The 22,023-nt window shown below is 54.7% G+C and overlaps 1 protein-coding gene across 5 annotated transcripts; it reads left to right on the top strand.

The window, feature by feature from the left end:
• The first annotated feature begins 11,286 nt into the window (after positions 1-11,286).
• On the top strand, positions 11,287-20,004 carry DNAJB5 (DnaJ heat shock protein family (Hsp40) member B5). Of its 5 annotated transcripts, none has more exons than XM_056117386.1 (5): positions 11,287-11,433; positions 11,940-12,234; positions 14,880-15,124; positions 17,774-18,375; positions 18,559-20,004. In XM_056117386.1, exons 3-5 carry the CDS (start codon positions 14,914-14,916, stop codon positions 18,790-18,792), a joined length of 1,047 nt encoding a protein of 348 aa, XP_055973361.1. In that variant the 5' UTR covers positions 11,287-11,433; positions 11,940-12,234; positions 14,880-14,913; the 3' UTR covers positions 18,793-20,004. The 5 variants fall into 5 exon arrangements, with proteins under 5 accessions (XP_055973361.1, XP_055973357.1, XP_055973360.1 ...); XM_056117382.1 differs by lacking the exon at positions 11,940-12,234 and adding an exon at positions 12,294-12,435; XM_056117384.1 differs by lacking the exon at positions 11,940-12,234 and adding an exon at positions 12,291-12,435 and having other exon boundaries at positions 11,298-11,433.
• Positions 20,005-22,023: the final 2,019 nt, after the last annotated feature.

The following is a 22,023-nucleotide window of genomic DNA, read 5'->3' on the forward strand; positions in this document are numbered from 1 at the left end:
CCAGGAAGACATCCAAGTGCAGAAGACTAGCCAGTCACTCAATCCACAGGTGTGAGTGAGCCATCCTGGCCACTGCTCATGGCCCCGAGTCCCAGGGCACTATCTAGAACAGGTGAGTGGAATCCTCACCTCTGCATTAGTTGCTTCACCCAAGCACCCAGAACCCGGGCGACAGGGTCCAGATGGAGAGAAGAGAAGGCCTGTGCTTTCCCCACCTTCCAGTTTAACTCGGCTGTAGACTAGAAGCGTCTGCTGCTGTGTGGCAAAGGAGTCAGCCTCTCCCGACGCCCAGCGAAAAGTACCACAGACGCCTGAGCACAACGCCCCCTCGCCGCCCTGACCACGAGAGTAAGAACCTGGTGCCAAGATGATCCGCATCTCAGCCCTCTTGAGCAGAGAGTTCCAGCCAAGCCCCACGGAGGAGGAAGCACTTCCTTCTCTCCATCCTTAGATGCTGCCTTTCCCTGGGGCTCACAACATCCTTCCCTGCCAGGTAGCAAGCACCTGGGCAGAGCAGGAGGGGACTTGGAAGACATGCAGAGGTCCCCAGGGATGCCATGTCTGGCCTCCAGGCCCCAGCTTCCCCTCCTTCCTGAGTCCTCATCAGATTCCTCAGTCAGCCAGCGGGACCCCGGGTTTCCCCTTCCAGCCTAATGACAGGGTCAGCCTCCTCTGATGGCTGAGTGTTGATGGAGAGGTTCAGTCCCACTGACACAGGCCTCGTGGCTTATGGTCCTTAGAGAAAACCGGGCACTCCTGAAGGTGTCAGGTACAGTGCTGAGACTCGGGAAAGGAAGGGACTGCAAGCAGGGGCCCAGTCGGAGAACTGTGGGTGCCCTCCCTCGGAAACTGCCTGTCATACAAGCAGGCTAAGAAGATTTTTCAAGACTTGAACTGAGAGGAATGAATCTGGGTTCATGCAGATGAGCCTGAAACCTTTCCAAGCCCACAGCTATTCTGTAAATACTCCTTAGCCATACTCCCAAGGATGGTCATTATCCAATCTAACCAAAACAAACAAAACCAAGCACATTACTCTGGGGCCCAAGAACTGCATCCGAAGCAGCTGAGCCCGGGGTTTTGCACTAAGATGATTAAAGCACATTAAGCCCAGGGGCTCTTGCTGCCTTTCCTGGCAAATGATCCTCTGTCCCAGTACCTGGGGCTCCCTGATCCCGCCAGGCAGGCCTCTCTTGAGTTGAGGTGAGCTCTGGGCTTTGAGAGCTAGACAGGCCTTTTTGCCAGCCCCTCTAGCTTCCCGATCCTGCGCAGGTCAAGGTGATGGCCCCCTGTCTGGAGCAGCAGCGACTCGCCCATGGCTGCAGCACCCCAAACCAGGCAGGCTTCTTCCATTGGGCTTGCCTCTTCCTTTGCTGGGACATGAGCCTCCTTGGTCACAAGATGAGACAGAGGGCCTGGGGGTGGGGGGGGGAGGGAGGACACTGCCCCCAGCAAATTGCATTTCCAGTCCACAAGAGCTGCAGGAACCCAGAGGGTGGATTGGAGCCACATTTCCATAGGCATTTCACATTTTACCAAAGGGGGAGGGGGTTTCCCATTGCTTCCCCAGACCAGAGCTTCAGAAGCTGCATCTCAACCCTCCCTTTGTAGTGTGCAAATCTGTGGAGTCCTTTGCAGTACATATGGAGATGTGCAAACTTTTATCACCCTAGCGAAGCCCCCTCTTTCCTTAGCAATCCCCCTCCCCCCATCACTGTGACTTATCTGAAATTCTGCTCAGTACGTAAACTCCTGTCTAAGGGAAAGGAATGTGTTTCATGCTTAACTTGGCTACCCCAATTCAAAACTTTTTTCCAACCATCCCCTACTCCACCCAAGAAACTGGGGTAACCCCAACCTTGGAAGACAACTTGCCCTCAACCTGTTTTTCATCCAGAAGTTCTCCCCAGCTTTATTTAAACACGAGGCAGCTGGATGTCTGGAGTGGGGGGTGGAGGGGGGTGCTGCAGGGACAGGTGGGTCGTGGCTGTGGCCACATAAACTCCGGGGCTGCTCTGTGGCTTCCCCTTCTAAGACCAACTTTTCCCAAAGTTTCAGGCTCTGTGCTTTTGAGCAAGGGCACCTTTGGGGTCCAGAGATGACACTCACTCCTGGGTTCTGACCCACTCACAAGTGCTCTGTCTGGGAGGATGGCCACAGCTGAAGCCATGACACATGGCCTGTCCCGCCTCTCCACCCCAGTGCCAGGCTGCAGGGCAGTCACTAGCCTTTCTGGTGCTGGTGCTCCCCAAATGACATCACCCTTGCCTTGTCTGAGTGGCCAAATCTGAGGGTCCCCCCATTCCTTCCACCAGTACTGGAAGAACAGCATAAACTGTCTTGGGGAGGGCACCTCACTTGTGGACTGAGGCCAGCACTGTGCCCAGACCTCGACCCAAAGCACAGCCTCGCCAGCAGCGGGTTTTGTGGCTTTAGGAAGTGGCCTCAGGAAGCCTGAGAGACAAGAAGCTCTCTGGCAGGACCCCGAGCTATCCAATAGTCAAAAGTAATCTCAGGATTGAGAATGGATTGCAGCCACATCCCCCTCAAACCAGCAGAGTCAGGGAGAGACTCGGCACTGAAAGACAAATCACCTTGAAGCCAGAATTTCAGAACCCTTTGACAGACCTGGGTTCATGTCTCCTTGTTACCTGCCTATTTACAGTGGAAGAAGTGTCCCTGTGCCACTGCACAGGATTTTGTCCAGGTCTTTTTTTCTGGGGTTCCCAGCTACAGCCCAGATATCTTTACATTGGGGTTATTAATGCTTGGCCCTGGCATGAGGTAGGTCTAGGCACTTTCCCTGCTATCACTGTTGTAGGCAACCTGAAAAGAAAGGAGTAAAGTTTGAGAATTCCCTCCAGGCCAAACTAGTGAAGAGGATAAGTTTTCCTCAGAGCCACGTGCTCTGCCCCCCATACTTGGATTGTGTAGAGGTGCCTGGTCAGATCTGGACCAGTGACTAAGAAACCCAATCCTATTCCAGACTGGAGACCAGGGTTGGCGTGGCCAAGGATGAAAACACCAAGGCACAAGCAGCAAGATGGCCCCGTATACTTGGGGAAACAAAGGTCTGTAACATTAGCCTCCTTAAGAGAAGACTAGAATCTGTCTTCCAGCCACATACTGGTGACAGGGGTTGGTACTACTGATCTCTGGAGAGTCTGTCTTTTTGGCCCCTCATGTGTATCCTGCTATTTGCTGTAGACTTGAACTCGGCAGTAAATGGAGGGGAATAGCAACCCCACACACACCCCACTACCACCCAGAGCCCTGTCTTCTCTCCAGTTGCATGTTCCTCCCTGTGGCTTAGCCCCTCCCTCCAGAAGGAGCCAATGCTCCCGGAGGCTGGCACAGTGGAATCATAATAAAGATTGTAATGCTATTTTGACTTCCTGTTTCCTGTTTGGGAGCACGTGGTGAATTTCCATGTGGTTTCCTCTCATAGGCCAATTCCTGCATCTGAATCTAAGACAGGAAGAAATCACAGATCCAAGAAGACCACAATAACACCATGGCTCTCTTTCTAGAACTTTCCTGGTGCCAACTTTCCCAAGAATCAAGTTGGGGAAGTCAGTGGGAGGGATCAGAGCTCCTCCTGAAAATGGGAAAGAGGGTATTTAAGGCTGGAGTTGGTTTTTGGAAAAATTAAGTGAGGTCTCTGAGCCTATCTGCAGTGTATTCATGCCCCACACATGACCAAATGTCAGACACTTTTCTCACTTCTTGTTGAGCTACAAAGTAGGCTAATTCACTCTGCTTTATCATGAACTTCTGGGTCCTCCCTGGTCTAAGCATCTCTTCGCATTTCTGCATATTGTTTTCATATATGATTGGTAAACAGGGCCAGAGAGGTAGTTACAGGGTAAAACACTTGCCTTGCATGTAACCTACGCTGGCTCAATCCCCGGCACTGCATGTGGTCCCCCAAGCACTGCCAGGGATCCCAGAACACCACTGAATGTGGCTCCAAACCAGAGAAAAAATTAGTAAATGAAGACCTGTAAAAGCTTCTGGAGGACTGTGGAACCCCATTCATCTCTTTAATTGTGAAAATGAAACCAATATTTGCATTCAGAAAAGCATCTCTGTGAGTCAGAGGCAGATTACTCGACCTCCAAACCCCATAATCCCCAAAACACCTACTTGCTAACATTTTGGGGTATTAGCTATGCATTTGGACAGTCCTAAGGGTGTTGCATAAGGTATTTAACAGTCAAAACCACCAAGGAAATGTGTGTTCCCGAAGCATGAGGAAGAGAGGCTGAGCTCTCCCCAGCAAACAGGGTTGCCCTGCTCAGGAAGCAGGAGAGCCAGGCAGTCTAATTCCAAAGCACTCAACTACTGTGTGTCACCTGTCAAAGTAACTTCAAAGGTAGCACCTCTCCTTTCCATCCCCAAAAGCAGACATGCACAGGTAACAAGGCCTGCAGTCAAGTCACAGGACCCCCTGCGCTGCCTTGCTACCCCTGCTGTTCACTCACAGGGCTTTGTCTCTCTCCTCCATGGTGTTTTACCATGGAGATCCACTAGGCTTGAAAAATACCTTGATGACAGGAAACCTGCAGCCTCCTGGCTCAGCCATGCCAAGCACTGCCATAGGAAGAGGCATAGGGGACAGAACAGTAGTACATCAAGTAAGGCATTTGCCTTGGCAGCTGCTGTTTTTTGATACCCAGCACCAAATATGATCCCTCGAGCCTGCCAGAAGTGATTCCTGAATGCAGAGCCAGGAGTAAACCCTGAGCACAGCTGGGTGTGATCCCCCCACCTCAGAAATAAAAAGAGGCATAAGAAGCCACACGTGTGGGTGTCAGTGACTAGCAAAGTTTCCCCATCAGTCCAGCAGTCCTGGACGCAACTTTACACTTTCCTAGCACTGTTGCTTTTATCAGGTACCACTCTGTCTCAGGTCAGGCTGGAGCCTTGGTTCCACACACACTTCCACGCAGCCCATTCTGAGGGCTCCAGGGCACATGACTCCTGGAGAAAGTCTCTCTCTAAGGAGAAACAGGGCTTTGCTATTAGTATTAGTGCTGACTCTCCAATCCTCCCCACCCGAAGGGCTGCTTGGAGTTTAATTTTGCCTGCTTTGTCCTCTATAAAACTGGGGGGAAACAAATGGCAGAGAGAGAAGGGGAGAGAGAGAGAAAGAGAAAGAGAGAGACAGAGAGAGTGTATGTGAATGAGTGTGTGTGTGTGTGTGTGTGTGTGTGTGTGTGTGTGTGTGTTCAGGGGGTTAGATGCTTGCCTTGAGTGTGGCCAATTCCAGCTCAATCCTGGGCACCCAAGCCCTGTCAGGAGTGACCCCTGAGCACAGAGTCAGGAGTAAGTCTTGAGCACAGTCAGGTGTGGCCTAAACTACCCCCACCTCAAAAATAAAAATAAATAAAAATTGAAATAGGGGAACATAATCCCTTTCCTGTCTGATTCCGAGGCATAGAGCTATTGAGTAACCAAATAATTTGCTTGGAGGAAAGGGTGTTCTTTATCAGTGCCCAGGCACTGAATGAGCAGGGGGAAGAGCCCCCCACCTTCCCCCAAGACTGTTTCCCCTCCCACAGGATCTGACTCAGCACCTCTGTGGTATAGCCAGTGGCCTCTGTCCACAGTGCTGAAGTTACAGCCAAGTCAGCCTAGAACGGTGTTTGCCCTGGAATTCAGAATGTGTTTCATTTATTTCAAGTATCTTTTTAACAAAACTTTTAATTTAAGCATTGTAATTTACAAACATGTCCATAATAGTGTTTCATGCATAAAATGTACTGACACCAACCCCAGCACCTATGTCGGCTTACCTCCAGCTCTGTCCCAAGGTTCCCTTCCAACCTCCAGCCTGTCTCCTTGGCAGGCACATTGTAAAGTTTAATTACTGTAGTCCCGGGTTTACATCACTGATGACCCTGTGGTACAGATATATACACATAGCACACCTCTACCCCACCAATGTGTCCAAGGCCTCTGCCCCTTGCCCTTACCTTCTGTCCATCTCTCTGTTGTTTTTTGGGAGGTGGGGGTTTGGGGGACACACCTGGCAATTTTTAAGGCTTACTCCTGGTTCTGTGGTCAGGAATCACCTCTGGTGGGACTCAGTGATCCCTATGGGGCGTTGGGGATTTAACTTTGGTGAACTGCATGCCAGGCAAATGTCCTACCCACTGTACTATTGCACCAGCCCCTTCCTTGCTTGTTTTTTAAAATATAATTGTCCTCTCAAAATTATTGTGGAAAACATGATTTTCATAACTCAGGGATCAAAGCTATAGTGGTCCCTTTGTCAGGTGCATAGTAAGCGGTGATGTCCGAAAAACTGATAGAAACGAGGGCTCCGTGCAATGGGGCTGGACCAACAGTACAGTGGGTAGGGCTCTTGCCTTGCAGATGTATGACCCATATTACATCCCCTGTGCCCCATAAGGTCCCCCGAGTTCTGCCAAGAGTGATACCCAAGCACAGGGTCTGGAGTAAGCCCTGAGCATCAACGGGTGTGCCCCCCCAAAAAAAAAACCAAAACCCTGAGTCTCTGTGAAAAGAAGTTCAGAATGAGAGGAAGGAGGGTAGCCGTGTTCCTGGAGAAGCTTATCGGAGACAGACAGCATGAACTGACTCTAGGTCAGAGGCACATGGTCTTAGTGACTGGAATCAAACAAGGCAGGGGAGAGCCAATGGCCTGTTCGCCACAGAGAAGGTGAGCTGGAGCAACCCTAGGGGACCAGTAAAGCCAGCATAGCCTCAAGAATGGAACTAGGACAAAACATGAAGGAGAGGCAAATCTGGCTCATTAGGACCAAAGTGCAACAGAAGTGCCAGCAAGAGGTTAAGCAGTTTCAAGTACATGCCCAACCCTAAACTCCACTGAACTGAAGGGAAATCTGTGATTGCATTGACCCACGTGATCAAAGTATTGGCATCACTACGTTTAGAAGCTCTCAGACCTACCACTGAACCTGCAACTCTTTATCTTAATCTAAAAGGGAAGATCCGAGATTCCATTTTGCAAGGTGCAGGCGCGGGTAGCTGAATTTCTAGAACTAGATGTTTTGCGCCCTCTGCTGGTCATCCCTAATATTGTCATCTCACCTCAAGGCAAGAAATAACCCCTACAAGTAGTGCCTGTCCCTTTAGACTCAGAACATGCAACTCTAGTGGAGATGCTACACCAAGTGTTAGGAATTTCACTGACCCGCATTCAGTCAGCGTACAGAATAAGAACAGAATCTGCTCGTGAGTTCAAATATTTTGTCTCCAGATTGGGGTTCACCCAAACTGGGTCTGGGTTTGGGTTTAGTCTGGCCGGGACCAAGATTTCAGACAGTGGCCAAAGATGGGATTCAGTGGGCCAGAGCTATAGCACAGCGGGTAGGGCGTTTGCCTTACAGGCGGCAGACCTGGGTTTGATCCCCAGCATCCCAAATGGTCCTCCGAGCACTGCCAGGAGTAATTCCTGAGACCCAAAAAGGAAAAAAAAAAATGGGACTCAGTGTGAGATCAAAGATTGGGCTCAAGTGCCAGCTGACACTTGAATCCAAGTGAGATGCTGGAAGGAAGAGTTAGTCGGCTTCAGACGCTGGAGAACTCAGGTAGAGTCCCTTCAGATGGCCGGGGAGGTGGGGTGAGTGCAGCAGATGGCAGTGGTCTTCAACTACTGATCCCTGCAGCAGTGCTGGCCCACAGACATGGGAAGCTTGGAAACCACCGGTCACTACCTTGGTTGTCACTGCTGACTTGTGCACTGGTGTGAGGGGGCAGGCGCTGCCCACGGTGTAAGAAGGCTGAAGAACAGTGGCAGAAGGGACAGGAGGCAGGATGAGATAGTTACTCATTTCAAAGTTCTCCCAACTGTAAAAGATGGCCATGGATAGGCTAGGGGCCCCCTTTTCCTCTAAGATAGATCTCAATAGTCCGGTTTCAGCATCTACCAACTCTAATGCTGCCACATTTAGGGCCAGGAGAGGCCCAAGAGCAGTCCTGTCACTGCAGAGAGCTGGCAGCTGTGGGGGTAGTCTTCCTTTCCCCCCCAGATCCTCTATTTCTACTGGCAACAGGGCCTGGCAGCCTCCCACACCCAGATCTTAGCAACAGCGGGAGCCCCTGGCAACCGCTGCCATGGAGACAAGACTAGGATCTGAGAACAGGCTGGTGGGGGGGACTTCCTCTGGAGCCTTCAGGATCTGTGTGAGAGAAGGGTCCCCCCCCTCCTCTCCAGTCTAGGGAGGGAGCATGTGCTTCTGTCTAAACACCTCCTCATGCACCCACCCCCACCCCTGCCCCCGGGTTCCGGTTCCCTCAGGGTGAGGAAATGAGGGACACCTAGGGTTATGACGTCTCCATGGGAAGGGAGGGTAAGTGGGGGTGTTTGGAACTGACATGATCACAGACATGAGCATACACCAGCAGACAGTGTCAATGTGTCAATAGCCACAAGGCCGCCCTCCGTCCACCTTTGTCAGAATATCCCACACAGCCACTGAATCACACATGTGCACTAACACACAATCATGGACCTAAAGCGATGAGTGGAACAGGACACACCACCACACAAAAATAACTACACTGATACACTCACAAACCGTGCTACCAATACAACAACGTGAATAACTCCCAGACTCACACGTTTACAGATGCACTCACACACCCAGCTACATGTGAGCAGCGTAACAGTTAACTTAGCTGAACATGACCTACATGTCAAACTCCGAAATAGGTGCAGGACATGTGTTACCTTAATTAACCTTTAAACAAGTGTCAGAGGACTGCCGTTGTCTGTCTCCATCTTACGGAAGAAAATGGGCACAGATTCAGCAGTGCCCTCACCACTCAACTGGGTGACTCGGAGATCCTCTTTGCCTCCAGACTGCAGTGTGTCCGGCCCAGTTCCTCACACATGCCACAGGTGCCCTGGACGGTGGGAGACAGAACAGCTCTAGCCAATGGCATCTGTACTCCGGCACCCGAGGGGGATATCCAGCCCCCTTGAAGTCCTCAGCCTGTACATCAGCGTTCACTGACCAGGTAAAGGCCAGTGACTAAACTCTCTGCCTCCGTTCTGGCACAGGCAAGGCTGGAGGAGGCGACATAGACAGAACTGGAATAGGAAGAAGCAGAGCCACCCACACCTCAGGCCCCATTAGTCTGGAGGTGGGAGATTGAGGGACTCAGAATCTGAGGAACCAGCACCAGTGCAGAGGAAGTGGGGGTCTGGTCCCACCTTACCCATCTCTGTGTTACACTATCCCTGTCCCTCCTAACATCTCTTTTCTTCCCGTCCGCATTTCTCCTCCCCCCACCTCTCAGGCATGTCCTTGTGCTGCCTCCTTCTGTGGCTGGTCCCCACTTTTCCTTCCCGTCTCATCCCATTCATACTTCCCAGCCTATCTCCCCTCCTCTTCCAATCTCTCCCTACCCATCTTCCCACCCTCCTTTCCACATCATTTCACCCCCTCTCTCCTCCCATCTCCCTTTCCCCATCTTCCCACTCTTCTTGCTCATCCCCCTAACCCCACCTACTCCTCACAATTCCCACTCTCCTTCACACCTCACAAGCTTTACCATTCACACCTCACAACCTTTACTTCTCACACCTCACAACCTCTACTCTTCACACCACACAACCTTTACCCCTTCACACCTCACAATCTTTACCCTTCACACCTCACAACCTTTACCTCTCACACCTCACAACCTCTACTCTTCACACCACACAACCTTTACCCCTTCACACCTCACAATTTTTACCCTTCACACCTCACAACCTTTACCCCTTCATATCTCACAACCTTTACACCTCACAACCTGTGCATCTGGGAAGAACCGGAGAGCTGACAGGTGGTTGAGAACTTGCAGGCCTAATCCCTGGGACCCCTGTACTCTCTGCTGCTCCACTCTACTCTGGGCCTAGCTACTGGTGCTCTCTGTGCCTCAGTTTCCAGCTTTATCCAGTTTATGTGACCTCAGCGTGACCAAACTCTGTTGCTGGGAAACAGCAAAAAAGAGAAGGAATCCAGAACTTCTGTACTGGTCCTTCCTTTGTCCTTAAACCCTCCAAGTATTCCCTCCCCCTTCACCCCCGGATTACCCCCTCCCCACCCCCGCTCCCTCGAGCACAGATGGGCCTGGGAGACAGTGACGTGGGCGCGCCAGGCACCGTGTCTGCTCAAGCGTCGGCTTCCGCCGGCTACCGCCTCCGCAGCCCTGCCTGCTCTGAACAGCGGGGACACTGGGGCTGAGATTTAATGGGGGTGGGGACCTGAAATGGGAAATTCTAAGGGTGTGAACCGAGGAGATCATGCGGAACTGAGATGAAGGGTTAAAGAGGGGCGCTAGAATAGGTGAGATGATGGGCCGAGGGGCAAGGATTCAGAGGGAAGAGGAAATGAGAGAACCAAGGGGGAAAGACAGGTGTCGTACCAGGCCAAGAAACGGATTAGGGGCAGGGGCTAGAGTGCAGGTACGCAAAGTGGAAGGACAGAAACACAGAAGGAGAATTCCTGGGGGCTGTGGAGGTTGCTGAGATGGAGCAGGGATGAAGGGACCATACAGAGGATGAACTGGGGTCTGAAAGGAAGTTCCTAAATCGGAGAATCACCAGGCGACAGCGGAGAAAGAGGAGGTATTTTAACTGCTTGGCGACCAGGCTCTGTTCTGACACTCAGTTAACGGGTCAACTCCAGGTCAGGGTAAGGTAAAGCTAAATCAGGTCAGGTCGAGGTGAGTTCACGGGTCCATGGAAAGAAAAAAAAAGGGATGATCTCTCACCCAAGTTCAAGAACTACACCTCCCCGGGAGCACAATACTCTGCCGTCCCTTGGGGGTGGGGGGTTGGGAGGGACCGCGGGGTGCGGGGGCGGAAAGAATGCCCAGAGTCACGGCCAACAGTGTCATTTTCCTTTAAGGCCGACTTTGACGTTGCACAGGTTCCAGAAGTGTCTCCCGGGATTCAAGCGGTGGCCAGTATGTCCCACCTTCTCAAACCGGAGATTGGACTAATATAAATTGTCCCCCCGGGGCTCGGGTCTGAGCCCCGCAAACCAACCAATGAAATCAAAGGGCGCGTGGAATTTCCACCCTCTGTCCCTTTCACCAATGGCACGACGGGATGGCGGAGAGGTGTGGTTGATTGATCCCCGAGCGCACCAATCAGACCCACGCCAATCACTGCTCGGAATGTGTGCGCGTGTGGCCGGGTGACAGGGGCGGTGTATGGGGCGGCCACTCGTTGAAAACCACCCAATGAGCGAAGAAGCTGGGCTGAGTGACGGGCGGGCAGCGCAATGGGCTGCGCGGAGGCGGAGCCGTGGGGGCGGGTTCCCGGGCCCGCTGTCTGCGGCCGGCGGGCAGGCGACTCCTGTCCCGAGTGGAGGCGGCGGAGCCGGAGCCGGGGGAGGGGGCAGCGGCTGTCTGAAGGACCGCGGCGTCGCCCGCAGCTCCTCATCGGTGAGGGTGCCCAGCCAGGACTCGGGGGGGCCCGGGAGCGGGGGGCGTCGCGAAGCCAAGGGGTCCTGGTCTGGGGGCCGCGGGGGGCAGGGGGAGGGTTGGGACGCTGAAAGGGCCCATCGCGGGTGCGGGGACCTGGAGTCTGCACGGTGGCGCTCGCTGTTCGCGACCCTCTCCCCCGGGGGCCGGGGGCAGCCCCGGCGGGCCGGGTCGGGTCGGATTGGGTTCGGCGGCGCGGAGGCGTTTTCGGAGCTGGCCCAGCCTGCCAGCGCGGTGACATCACCGACCACCCTCCCCCGCCCGAGCCCCCTCCCCGCTCCCCGCTCCCCGCGTCCTCCCCTCTCGCCGCGCTTTTGTCCCGGCGGAGCTCGGCTCTGCCCCGCCCCTCTGCGAGGGAGGAGACTCCCCGTCAGCGATTTCATTGAGTAGGTTTCTCGGGGATTGGGGTCGGGTCCTCGGGGAGAGAGGCGAGAAGGGCTAGCTCACTGCCTCTCGGGCCCTCGCAGACAATCACACCTGTCGGCGGTGGCACGCACGCTCGCTGCCCCTCTCCGCTGCCCGCCTGCACCCGCCTGGCCGGGCCACCCGCTCGCCGCCGCCGCCGGCCGGCGCCGCACCTGAGCGCAGGTGGCCGCTGGACCCTGTCCCTTCCGTCTGCACACCTTGGGATCCGATCCAGCCCTTGCTGCACCGCACAGGGCCCTCAGGGGCCTCTGAGATCCCCTCACCACCACCCACCACGAGGAGGTGCCTTCCAGGGCGGCCGCAGCTTGCAGCGCTCCGGTGGTGGAGCGATCCGAGGTGAGGGGCTGGGCAGGGCATGTTTAAGCGCACAGCGCTCTCCTGCCCATCCCCAGCAGCACCCCCACTGCAGGCCCGAGGCGCTTTCCGGAGCTTCCCACACTTCTGGGGAGAAGACTTCTTAGCCAGCTTGATGTTTAAAATTCAGCTGGAGCCCTTAAAACTTCGAGCGTGGACGCTGAATGGGTTTGTAAAGTTTCGGTAAGTCCCTCCCGAGAAGGGCGCTCATACCCATGACCGCGTCTCATCCTCCACACCCCTCCATCCTTCCATCTCCTTCCCGCACCCTCCAGCCCTTCCGGCCTCCTCCCTGACATGAGACCTCTGAGACCCACCATTTCCACTCCTCGGCCATCGCCCTTAGCCACTCCTTTCGGTTCCCGTTCCCACCAGTCGTGTCCGCAACTCTTGCATCTCTTTCAACCCAAAGGAAACATTTTTGTTCGTTTGGGGGCCACACCCTGTGGTGCTTAGGACTTACTCCTGGCTCTGTGGTCAGGGGCCCTTCCTGAAGGTGCTCAAGGGGGCTGTGTGGTGCTGGGGATCGAACTCGGGTCAGCTGCATGTAAGGCAGGCGCCTTAACCCCTGTGCTGTCTCTTCGGTCCCTGGAAACCCCTTTTCCGCCCCAGCCACCCCTCTCTGGCATTTGCCCTGCCCCACCACCAGACCTCATCCTCCGTCTCCCCTCTCCTCTCCCCGCAGCTCAGGCACCCTGGCCATTCCCTCCCCATTTGTCCTTCCTGCCTCCACACATCCATCTTTTTCATTCTTTCTCATCAAAGGCAGTGCCATGCCATGGGGCTCCTTTGTCATTTGAACACATGGCTTATGGGGAAGGGGAGGGGAGAGCGGGGTGGGGGCTGGAACCCACGTTCCTGGGAGGACCCTGTGGATGTGGGGGCTGGAAGATTGCAGGTCTAGAGCCACAGGCCAGGCAGGGCTGGTGTCTGTGGGAAGGGAGCCTGGTGAGGAGGTGATGCGGGGACAGCGGAAGGATGCTGGGAGTCCTGGTGGTGATCCCTTTGGCTTGTCCTTTGCCTAGGAACTGCTCTTGGTTCTCTGGGGTCTCTCTTGGTGTGCTAGGGTGTGGGCCGGGGCTGAGATGGCAGACCACCCCCAGCTCCCTCTCAGACGGCTTTTACTGCTGCTTCCGAAAATGGCTGCCCTCCCCCAGATGCTCTTTCTTCTCTGCCTCCTCCCACCCCAGCCTCCCCCACCAGGCGTGACATGCTGGTAGGGGGAGAAGGGGGAGTACCCGCCTTTATGGAGCCTTCTCCTCATCAGAGTGGGGTGACTCCAACACCGTGAGTCAACCCCGCCACCTGCAACCAGCCCTGTGGGGGCCAGGGTCACCATCCCTTCTTGTCCCTGCCAGCCTGGGGGTCTTGCTCCTGCCAGGGAGCCCTGGACACTCAGAAGCAGTCAGAAGCTGAAAAACAGCCTTGGCTGTGGCTGCCAGCCCAGGACATTGCTAGAAAGACTCTGGTTCTCCCAGCTTTTTGGCAGGGGTTGGCTAAACCTCCTAAGGGCTACAGAGTGGCTTCTGGCCATTCCCCCAAATAGCTCGAGTGACAGGAAAGTCCCCTTTCCTCCTCGCCACCCCAGAATCATTGTTGGAACGAAAGCAGAGCAGAAGAATGAGCGTGCTTTGCTCCTGCCTCTCCAGGTTCAGGGTGAAAGAACCATTAGAAGAGCAGGGGGTGGGGGGCGGGGTGCTGGCACCGGGCCAGCTTCTAAAGCAGGGGCAGGTGAAGCAGGGGACTGGCAGGCAGGTATCCACAAAGGTGGTGAGTGCTTGATTGTCTCCCAGTGTCTAGCCTTAAAGGCCCTGCCCCCAGGCTGTGCCTGCTCACCAATGCAGGAGTGCGTGTTCATGCACAGTTGGGTGTGTAGATGCTGGGAAGTGAGTAAAGGGACCGGTTGCCTGGGCTGGGGGAGGAACCAGTGTCACACACTCACACATACACACACACACACACACACACACACACACACACACTAGTGAGGGGTTCAGAACAGAGTTTCTGAAGGCTGCCAGTCACCCCACCATCTGAGTCATATGTGACGCTTCGAAGAGTCTGGGGGCTGAGACAGGGAGGCCCAGGGACTCCAGCAGGAGAGAGGACTTCCGGTCCCCACAGCCTGACTCAGCCGGGCCGCCTAGGACAGCTGGCTGAAGAAACCGAGGTTCGTCTCCAGACCAGCCACTGCCCCAGCTGCCCTTAGCTGGGCATTGTGCCTAAGGCATGGCGTAGGAGACCACGAAGCTCAGGTGACCTCACCCAGCACACTCATCTCCACCAGCCTCCGTGCACGGGTGTGCCAGTCCATGGTGCCACCTCACTCAGCAGGGCTGCTCTGGGGGTCTTCGGTCCGACCCCAGGGCCTGGACCTAAGCCTAACCCCAAGGAGGAGGCCATAGCCCACCGTTTCCTGCTGAGAAAATCCGAGCACTGAGGTGGGGGATCACAGAGCTCTAGAATGTCTGAGCCGGACGAGGTCATCTAGTCAGACCTTCCCTTCACTGATGGGGAGACAGACACGCAGGCTGGGCCTGACCTGCTGAGAGTGAGTAGCCGAGGGGCTGCAGGGCCGGGGCGGGCGGGCACGGGAGCCTCAAGAACTGGCCCTGGGTTTCTTTCAGAAACAAGGAGACCAGCGCCGGTCCAGTAGCCGTAATGGGAAAAGACTATTATAAGATCCTGGGGATCCCGTCAGGGGCCAATGAGGATGAGATCAAGAAAGCCTACCGGAAGATGGCCCTCAAGTACCACCCAGACAAGAACAAAGAGCCCAACGCTGAGGAGAAGTTCAAGGAGATTGCTGAGGCCTACGATGTGCTGAGTGACCCCAAGAAGAGGGGCCTCTATGACCAGTATGGGGAGGAAGGTAAGAGGGCAGTGTTTCCCCTGGAATGCCACCCACTCTTTGGGGTCCCGGGTGACCCAGTTCTAGCATAGATCTGGAGGCTGGGGTGGGGGTGAGGGCGGCCAGCATTCCTAGTACTGACCCCGCAGAGCAGAGGACAGACACCCTCACACACACCGGCCCCCATGACCCAGTCTGCTCGGTGACAGACTCACTGCCTCTTGCTGCCCTCTCCGTCCTGAAACTGAAGCCTTGGAGAAGGCTGAAGTGACCGCCAGAGCCTCTCCCACACCCCCCATTCTTCCTCCCGGCCTTATTAGTCCTGCCTGAAGTCTCTGCCACTTCATTGGCTGACAGGAAGGTTAGGGAAAGGGGGTGTGTAGAGGACAGAGCATCTCCCTTCATCAGCAGAAAAGTTTGGCCCTTCGGCAGCCCGGGAATTAACCGCTCACGCTCTGAGCTCCAGAGACAGTTGTCCCCTTCCCGGTTCCCTCCCTGCCCACTCCACGCCAGCAGAGCAGAGATGGAGCTCTGCCTCCCGCAGGAAGTGGTAGGGCTCTGAGGGTGGATGCTGTTGGCATCTTACCCCCTCCCTGGTGGGGACGCGGGTGGCCACGCACAGGGCGGCAGGAAAGGCCCAAATAAAGGCTCTGAGAGGGTGGCCCCTCCCCACACATCCCACGGGCATGATGTAGCTGCTAATTCTGTGCCTGCCCCTCAGGGCCGCCTGCCACCGCCAGCCACAGGCACCTGTCAGGCTATATTAAGAGACATTGTCACAGCTGAGGACTCTCCTTCCCGGGAGGAACTGTCCTGCCTGCCCAGCGGCACACACCTTCCTTCCTCATCCTCTGCCTCACTCGCCCAGTCCCAGCCTCCAAATGAAATCAGGTCCCCTAAAAGAACCGGAAGGAAAAGGTTCTTTTCTTCCTCTCCTCCTTGCTCTATGGATCCGAGTTTCCAGGCTCCTGCTCTTATTCCCAAGTGCCACGGACTCTTTCTGGCTCCCCTTTCTCACCTACTAGATGTGCTAACTCCCAGACAGACAGGCAGCGGGCAGAGTCCTGTATTCTCTCAGCTGAGGGGACAGAGAGTGCCGGGATGGGGAAGGAGTCTGGACACCAGGCTCCGTGGGACCTCCCTAGGGATGGGGCTCGCTCCTTCCACCCTCACCTCTGTTTAGGAAGAAGGTGGGGGCTGGGGGAACCAAACTGAAATGAAGGACGAAGCTCAGGCTCGCAGGCCGGGTGAGCCATGGGCTCCGATGCAAGCCTCCAGCCAGGAGGGATCCTGGGGCTGCGCTAACCCACCAGCCCAGGAGGGAGAGCAAAGGAAGCAAAGTAACGTTTCTGTCTGCCCGGCCCCTCCCGTAGCCAGCAGAACAGTTGTGCGCATGGACCACGTTGTCCTGGCTGGGGACACTTTGTTCCCAGCTTGCATGAGGGTGGCCATGTGCCGAGCCATCCCCTCTCCTTTGTCACCAGCCCCACCCCACCCCCCACCCCTAGCTCTGCCCACGTCCCTTGCACTTACCTGATCTCAGACCCTCCAGAGAGGAAGGAGAGAGACTGGGGCTTTGGGGAAGGGTGAACTGTGTGCCACTTGGCCTCCCTACGGAAACTGAAACCTGCGGCAGCCCCGGGAAGTAAAAGGCTAATTTAGGCTCAGGGCTTCCCACAGCCAATGGAAATTCAAGAGAAAAGGCTCCAAAGGTGCCTGCACTCCACTCTGAGTCCATCTGTTCTCTGTGTGAGCCCCACTTCCTGCCCTTGTCACCATCCCGACCACCCCCCCCACAACCCAGCCACCTTCTCACCCCCACACTCCCAAAACTGCTTCCAGGAAGCTGAGCCCGTGGGGAGCTGCCTCCAGTGAGAGCAGCTGGGGTCACCACCCGGAATGTGCCAGCTCATTCATGTGTTTTGGTTGCCCTGACGCCAGGAGTGGGCTGTGGGGCTTGGTGTTGTATAACTTGCAAGAGCTTCTCTCCCCGTGGAGCCTCTGTCTCACGTGCGAGCGCCTGGCCTAGTGCCACACTGCCATCCCCAAGCGTGCCAACAAAGCAGTTAAAACCTTTTTCAAGAGAAACTGCTTAACGAGATGTCCTGCTTGGGGGAAACCCTCCTGAGCTCCCATCCCAGGGGGGTATTGGGTGGGGAGAAAGAGACAGGCAGAGCAGGAGTCATGTTGAAGTAGAGAGAGAGAGACCAGCAGGTGGCCCCTGGACTGTCCCCCACCCTCTAAACCCTCCCCATCAAGATGAGACAGGGCAGTCACTATTGCCTCCTGCCCATCAGCTCTTTGGAGAGTGGCAAAGATTTGAGAGCAGGTATCATGAATAAGGGGGCCCCAGGCCAGCCACTAAATGCTTTGTGAGACAGTTTGGGGTCACAGGTCCACAGAAGAGATGACAGGCCTGGAAGTCACATCTTCTGAGTCTCCTAGTATTAGCATTTCCACATAGGGAGAAACTTGACCTCTCTGCCCCTCAGACACTCTTCCTTACCAGACACATCATTAGAGCAGGAATAAACATTACCAGAGACTTCTTCCTCCAGAAGGCCAGGCTTCTCTCTCCAGGTCCAGGAATTGGAATTGAGAGTGTGGGGGAAGTGCTGGGGGGGAGGTACTGGGAGATGCCATACTGCCCCTAACTTCTCCTCCCTCCAGGCCTGAAGACCGGCGGTGGCTCATCGGGTGGCTCCAGTGGCTCCTTCCACTACACCTTTCATGGGGACCCCCACGCCACCTTTGCTTCCTTCTTTGGTGGCTCCAACCCCTTCGATATCTTCTTTGCCAGCAGTCGCTCCACTCGCCCCTTCAGTGGCTTTGACCCTGATGACATGGATGTGGATGAAGATGAGGACCCCTTTGGTGCCTTTGGCCGCTTTGGCTTCAATGGGCTAAGCAGGGGTCCAAGGCGAGCCCCCGAATCGCTGTACCCTCGGCGCAAGGTGCAGGACCCCCCGGTGGTGCACGAGCTGCGGGTATCCCTGGAGGAGATCTACCATGGCTCTACCAAGCGCATGAAAATCACAAGGCGGCGCCTCAACCCAGACGGGCGAACTGTGCGCACTGAGGACAAGATCCTGCATATTGTTATCAAACGGGGCTGGAAGGAGGGAACCAAGATCACCTTCCCCAAAGAGGGCGATGCCACCCCAGACAACATCCCTGCTGACATTGTCTTCGTTCTTAAAGACAAACCCCATGCACACTTTCGCAGAGATGGCACCAATGTGCTCTACAGTGCCCTGATCAGCCTCAAAGAGGTAGGACCTGATTGTGCGTGCGTGTGTGGTGTGTGTGTGCATGTTCATGTGCGTGTGTGTGTGTGTGTGTGTGTGTGTGTGTGTGTATGCATGCGAGTGCCTACATTGGACTGCAAGGGAATGCCAACATGATTCCCAAACTTCTCCTCCCTTTTCCTCACATGTTTTCACCATTTCCACCAGGCGCTGTGTGGCTGCACCGTGAACATTCCCACCATTGACGGCCGTGTGATCCCTCTGCCCTGCAATGACGTCATCAAGCCAGGCACCGTGAAGAGACTCCGTGGGGAGGGCCTGCCCTTCCCCAAGGTGCCCACCCAGCGGGGAGACCTCATTGTCGAGTTCAAAGTTCGCTTCCCAGACAGATTGACACCACAGACCCGACAGATCCTTAAGCAGCACCTCCCCTGTTCCTAGGCTCTGCCCCGGCCAGCCCAGAGTCTTCCACAGCAATACCCCCAACTCTCACCCTGCCCACATGCACCCGGCTTGATGTCCACTGGACACTGGCAACTTTTTCTAAAATGAAAAAAAAAAAAACAAGAAAAGAAAAAAAAAGGTTTTTAGGACAATGTTCCTGTCCCTGACCCCTCTCAGAGCTGGGCTGTCTTGGGGGAGTGGGAGGGAATCGGGGAGAGCTAGCCCAGGCCTGGGGTCAATTTTCGTGTCACTTGCTTTGAATCCAGTTCCCACTCTAGTGGCTGGAGAGAGACCTGAGTGCTACTTGAAGATGCAGAGGTTCCTCGTCCACGCCTGTAAATAGCATGCCCTCCTCCCCTCTCAGCTTCGCAACTAATCTGTCCTCCCTCCCTGCCCTGCTTCTTCCCATTGCGGAAGAGGGGAGCAAGGACTCTGCTTTGCCACCACCGCCTGGTCCCTGGGCCGGTGTCTGAGGTTCCTGCACTCACACTCTTACAGATACACACACACACACACACACACACACACACACACACACACACACACACACGCTCACTTCAAGCTGTCTGTGCCTCTCAGAGTGGAGAGAGGAAGAGAAGGGTCCAGAAACCCTGAGCTGGGCCACTGAGCACGAGACACTTTTCATTTGGGGGACAGTGAGGTGAAGGGGGCCCTCAGAGCCTCCCCGTCAGCCCTCCTGCCTCGACCCCACAAAACTGGAAGTTGAGTCCTCAGGAGCCTCAAAGGAGGAGCGAGGGAGGAACCTGCTAAGCGCAGAATTCGGGGCAAGGGATGGGGGCCACACCCCAGCCTTCCTCAGGACCGGAAAGGGCTTCAGGGTCAGGTGGCAGCAACACCCCACCAAGAGATTCAGCGTCACAGGTTTCTCCCCACACCTCTGAACTCAGGGCCTAGCCACCCCCAAACTTCCAAATCCCATTTTTGTGCTACATGGAGCGATTCTGACCCTTTGTGGAGGCTGCTGAGGGGGACTGTCATCCCTCTGAGCCCATGTGAGCCACCCCACTCCCACGGCTGCAGGAAGGTCTAATAGTGGGGGAGCCAGGGAACTGGCTTCAGCGAGGTCCTGGGGTGGGGTCTTTAGGTTTTCTCACTTTGACAAGCCCCTGAATGTTTTTATAGTAGTTTTTTGTATTTTTTTGTAATGACAGTATTATGGAAAAAATAATAAAGTATTTTAAAAATAAGACATCTGAGAGACGCACTGAACCTGGGGTGGAGGCAGGTGCACAGGGCCCCTTTTCAAGTGCTCCCTACCCCACCTTGCCAGGCCCTGACTACCATCAATATAAGTGGAAGCTGGCTCCTTCCTGCAAGCCCAGATTTCCAAAACATACCTCAATACAGAAAATACAGAAGATACCATTCAGTGGCTAGAAGAGCTTTGGACCAGAGAGTATAGCGGGTAGGGCACGTGCCTTGCATGCAGTCAACCTTGGTTTGATTCCTGACACCATATACGGTCCCCTAAGCACTGCCAAGAGTAAGCTCTGAGTACCACTGGGTGTGGCCCCAAAACAAAAACCAAACTAAACAAAAAGAATAAATAGTCTTGGTTATGAGAAATAGACCATCCTCTTTGGAGGACGTGCTAACATGGTAACTGATAATTCTCTGTATAGATTAGAATTTGCCTTTCAAAGAAAGTGTCCTTCTGGGACAGGGCAGAAGAAACACATCCTCAATGACAGTGCCTGGAGCAGAGGAGAGAGCAGCCTGCACTGGGGGAGCAGGATCCCTGGAAGACATGAATTCTGTTGCTGATCTTTAAGTCACAGTTTCCTGAGGATGGTGGTTTCTGGTCTTATTTTTACTTATTCTTAGCTTTGGTGCCACTCCCAAAGTGTCTGGGGACTGTGTGGTGCTGCGGTTGAACCTGCATGTGTTTCAGTCCTCTCTGCACTTGTCACATTGTTTGGACCCCCATAGTCACCCACTCACCCCTTTGCAGACTCAGCCCGGGTGTGGACTTTCTCCTGAGCTGCCTTCCTTCTCTTCATGCCTGACCCCAGATTCCTTTACAGGATTAGGCCCATAAAATTGATAGCTCCTGGTGCCTGCATCCTGGGTACCAGAGAAAGGCATCTCTGCCTTCCCTAAGCCTGGGTTCCATGTGCAGATGGATATTTGGTATGGCTCCACTCTGAACACACTAAGGATGGGACCATCAGACTTTTAATACCTATGTCATGGAGAGACGGGGGGGAAGGAGAGGGAGAGTGGGGATGGAGTGGTGGAGAGAGAATGTGCAAGTCTAGTGAGTGGGATCACTTTAAGAAGCCCCTGGATCTACTGAAAGTAGATGTGTCCTTAGTATGATAGAATTTTCTCATTTGCTCCTCCATAAGACAGTGACAGGTTCTTTAAGGCCTCCCCGCCCTGTATTGTGGGCAACCAGCATTCCTGGTGGTTCAGGGGGCATTGTTGGCCACTCAGTTAGCCATTGACCTTCTGGGCACCAGCAAGTTCGCTAACCGTCAGAACATCTTCCACTTGTGGCTTAGGAGCTTCTTGGACATCAGTGTCGCTGGACTCTGGAGCCTGTGTAGGAATACAACCTTCATCTTCCACGTCCTTCTCCTAAACTGTCCTTTCTGAAAGATGCTGCTCTCTGAGGAAGTCCCTTCCCCCCAGACGTGTTCTTATTCTCTGCTTCTGGGCTTTGTCGCTCCAGAATTGCTGTTTGTAAGGACATACCTTCCCTCTTGTCCCTTGGGTCTTGTCCTGCCATTGTTGGACTTAGAGTGGTCCTGGGTGGCTTCTTTTGCTCCTTGCTAGAGTCTTCCTCTGCTACTCGAGAACCTACTGGGCTCGTCTGCTCATTCTCCAGGACTGCGGGCCCTCAGCCAAACTGACCAACATCTCAGGATAGAGCCCTCAGTCTTTCTTGCTCACAGTTGAAGAGGCAGAGAAAGAAAATGCAGGTGGGAATTTGTTTTTAATTTGGGAGCCATACCCAGCAACACTCATGTCACTTGAGGGGGTGGGGGATGGAGGTCACTCCAGTGTACCGCTGGGAACTATGCAGTTCTGGAGACCAAACCCAGGGCCCTCAGGCCAGAGAGAGAGCGTATCAGATAAGGTGCTTGCTTTGTACGTGGCTGACTCAGGCTCAATCCCCAATGTTGCAAGAAATGATGTATCATTAGATGGAGGTGTAGAGGCAAGACAAGCGAGAGGAACGCAGAAGCTTGGAAGGCCAAGGCT

This window comes from Sorex fumeus, unplaced genomic scaffold (genome assembly GCF_029834395.1).
Source record: "Sorex fumeus unplaced genomic scaffold, SorFum_2.1 ptg000034l, whole genome shotgun sequence".
Taxonomy (NCBI): Eukaryota; Metazoa; Chordata; class Mammalia; order Eulipotyphla; family Soricidae; genus Sorex; species Sorex fumeus.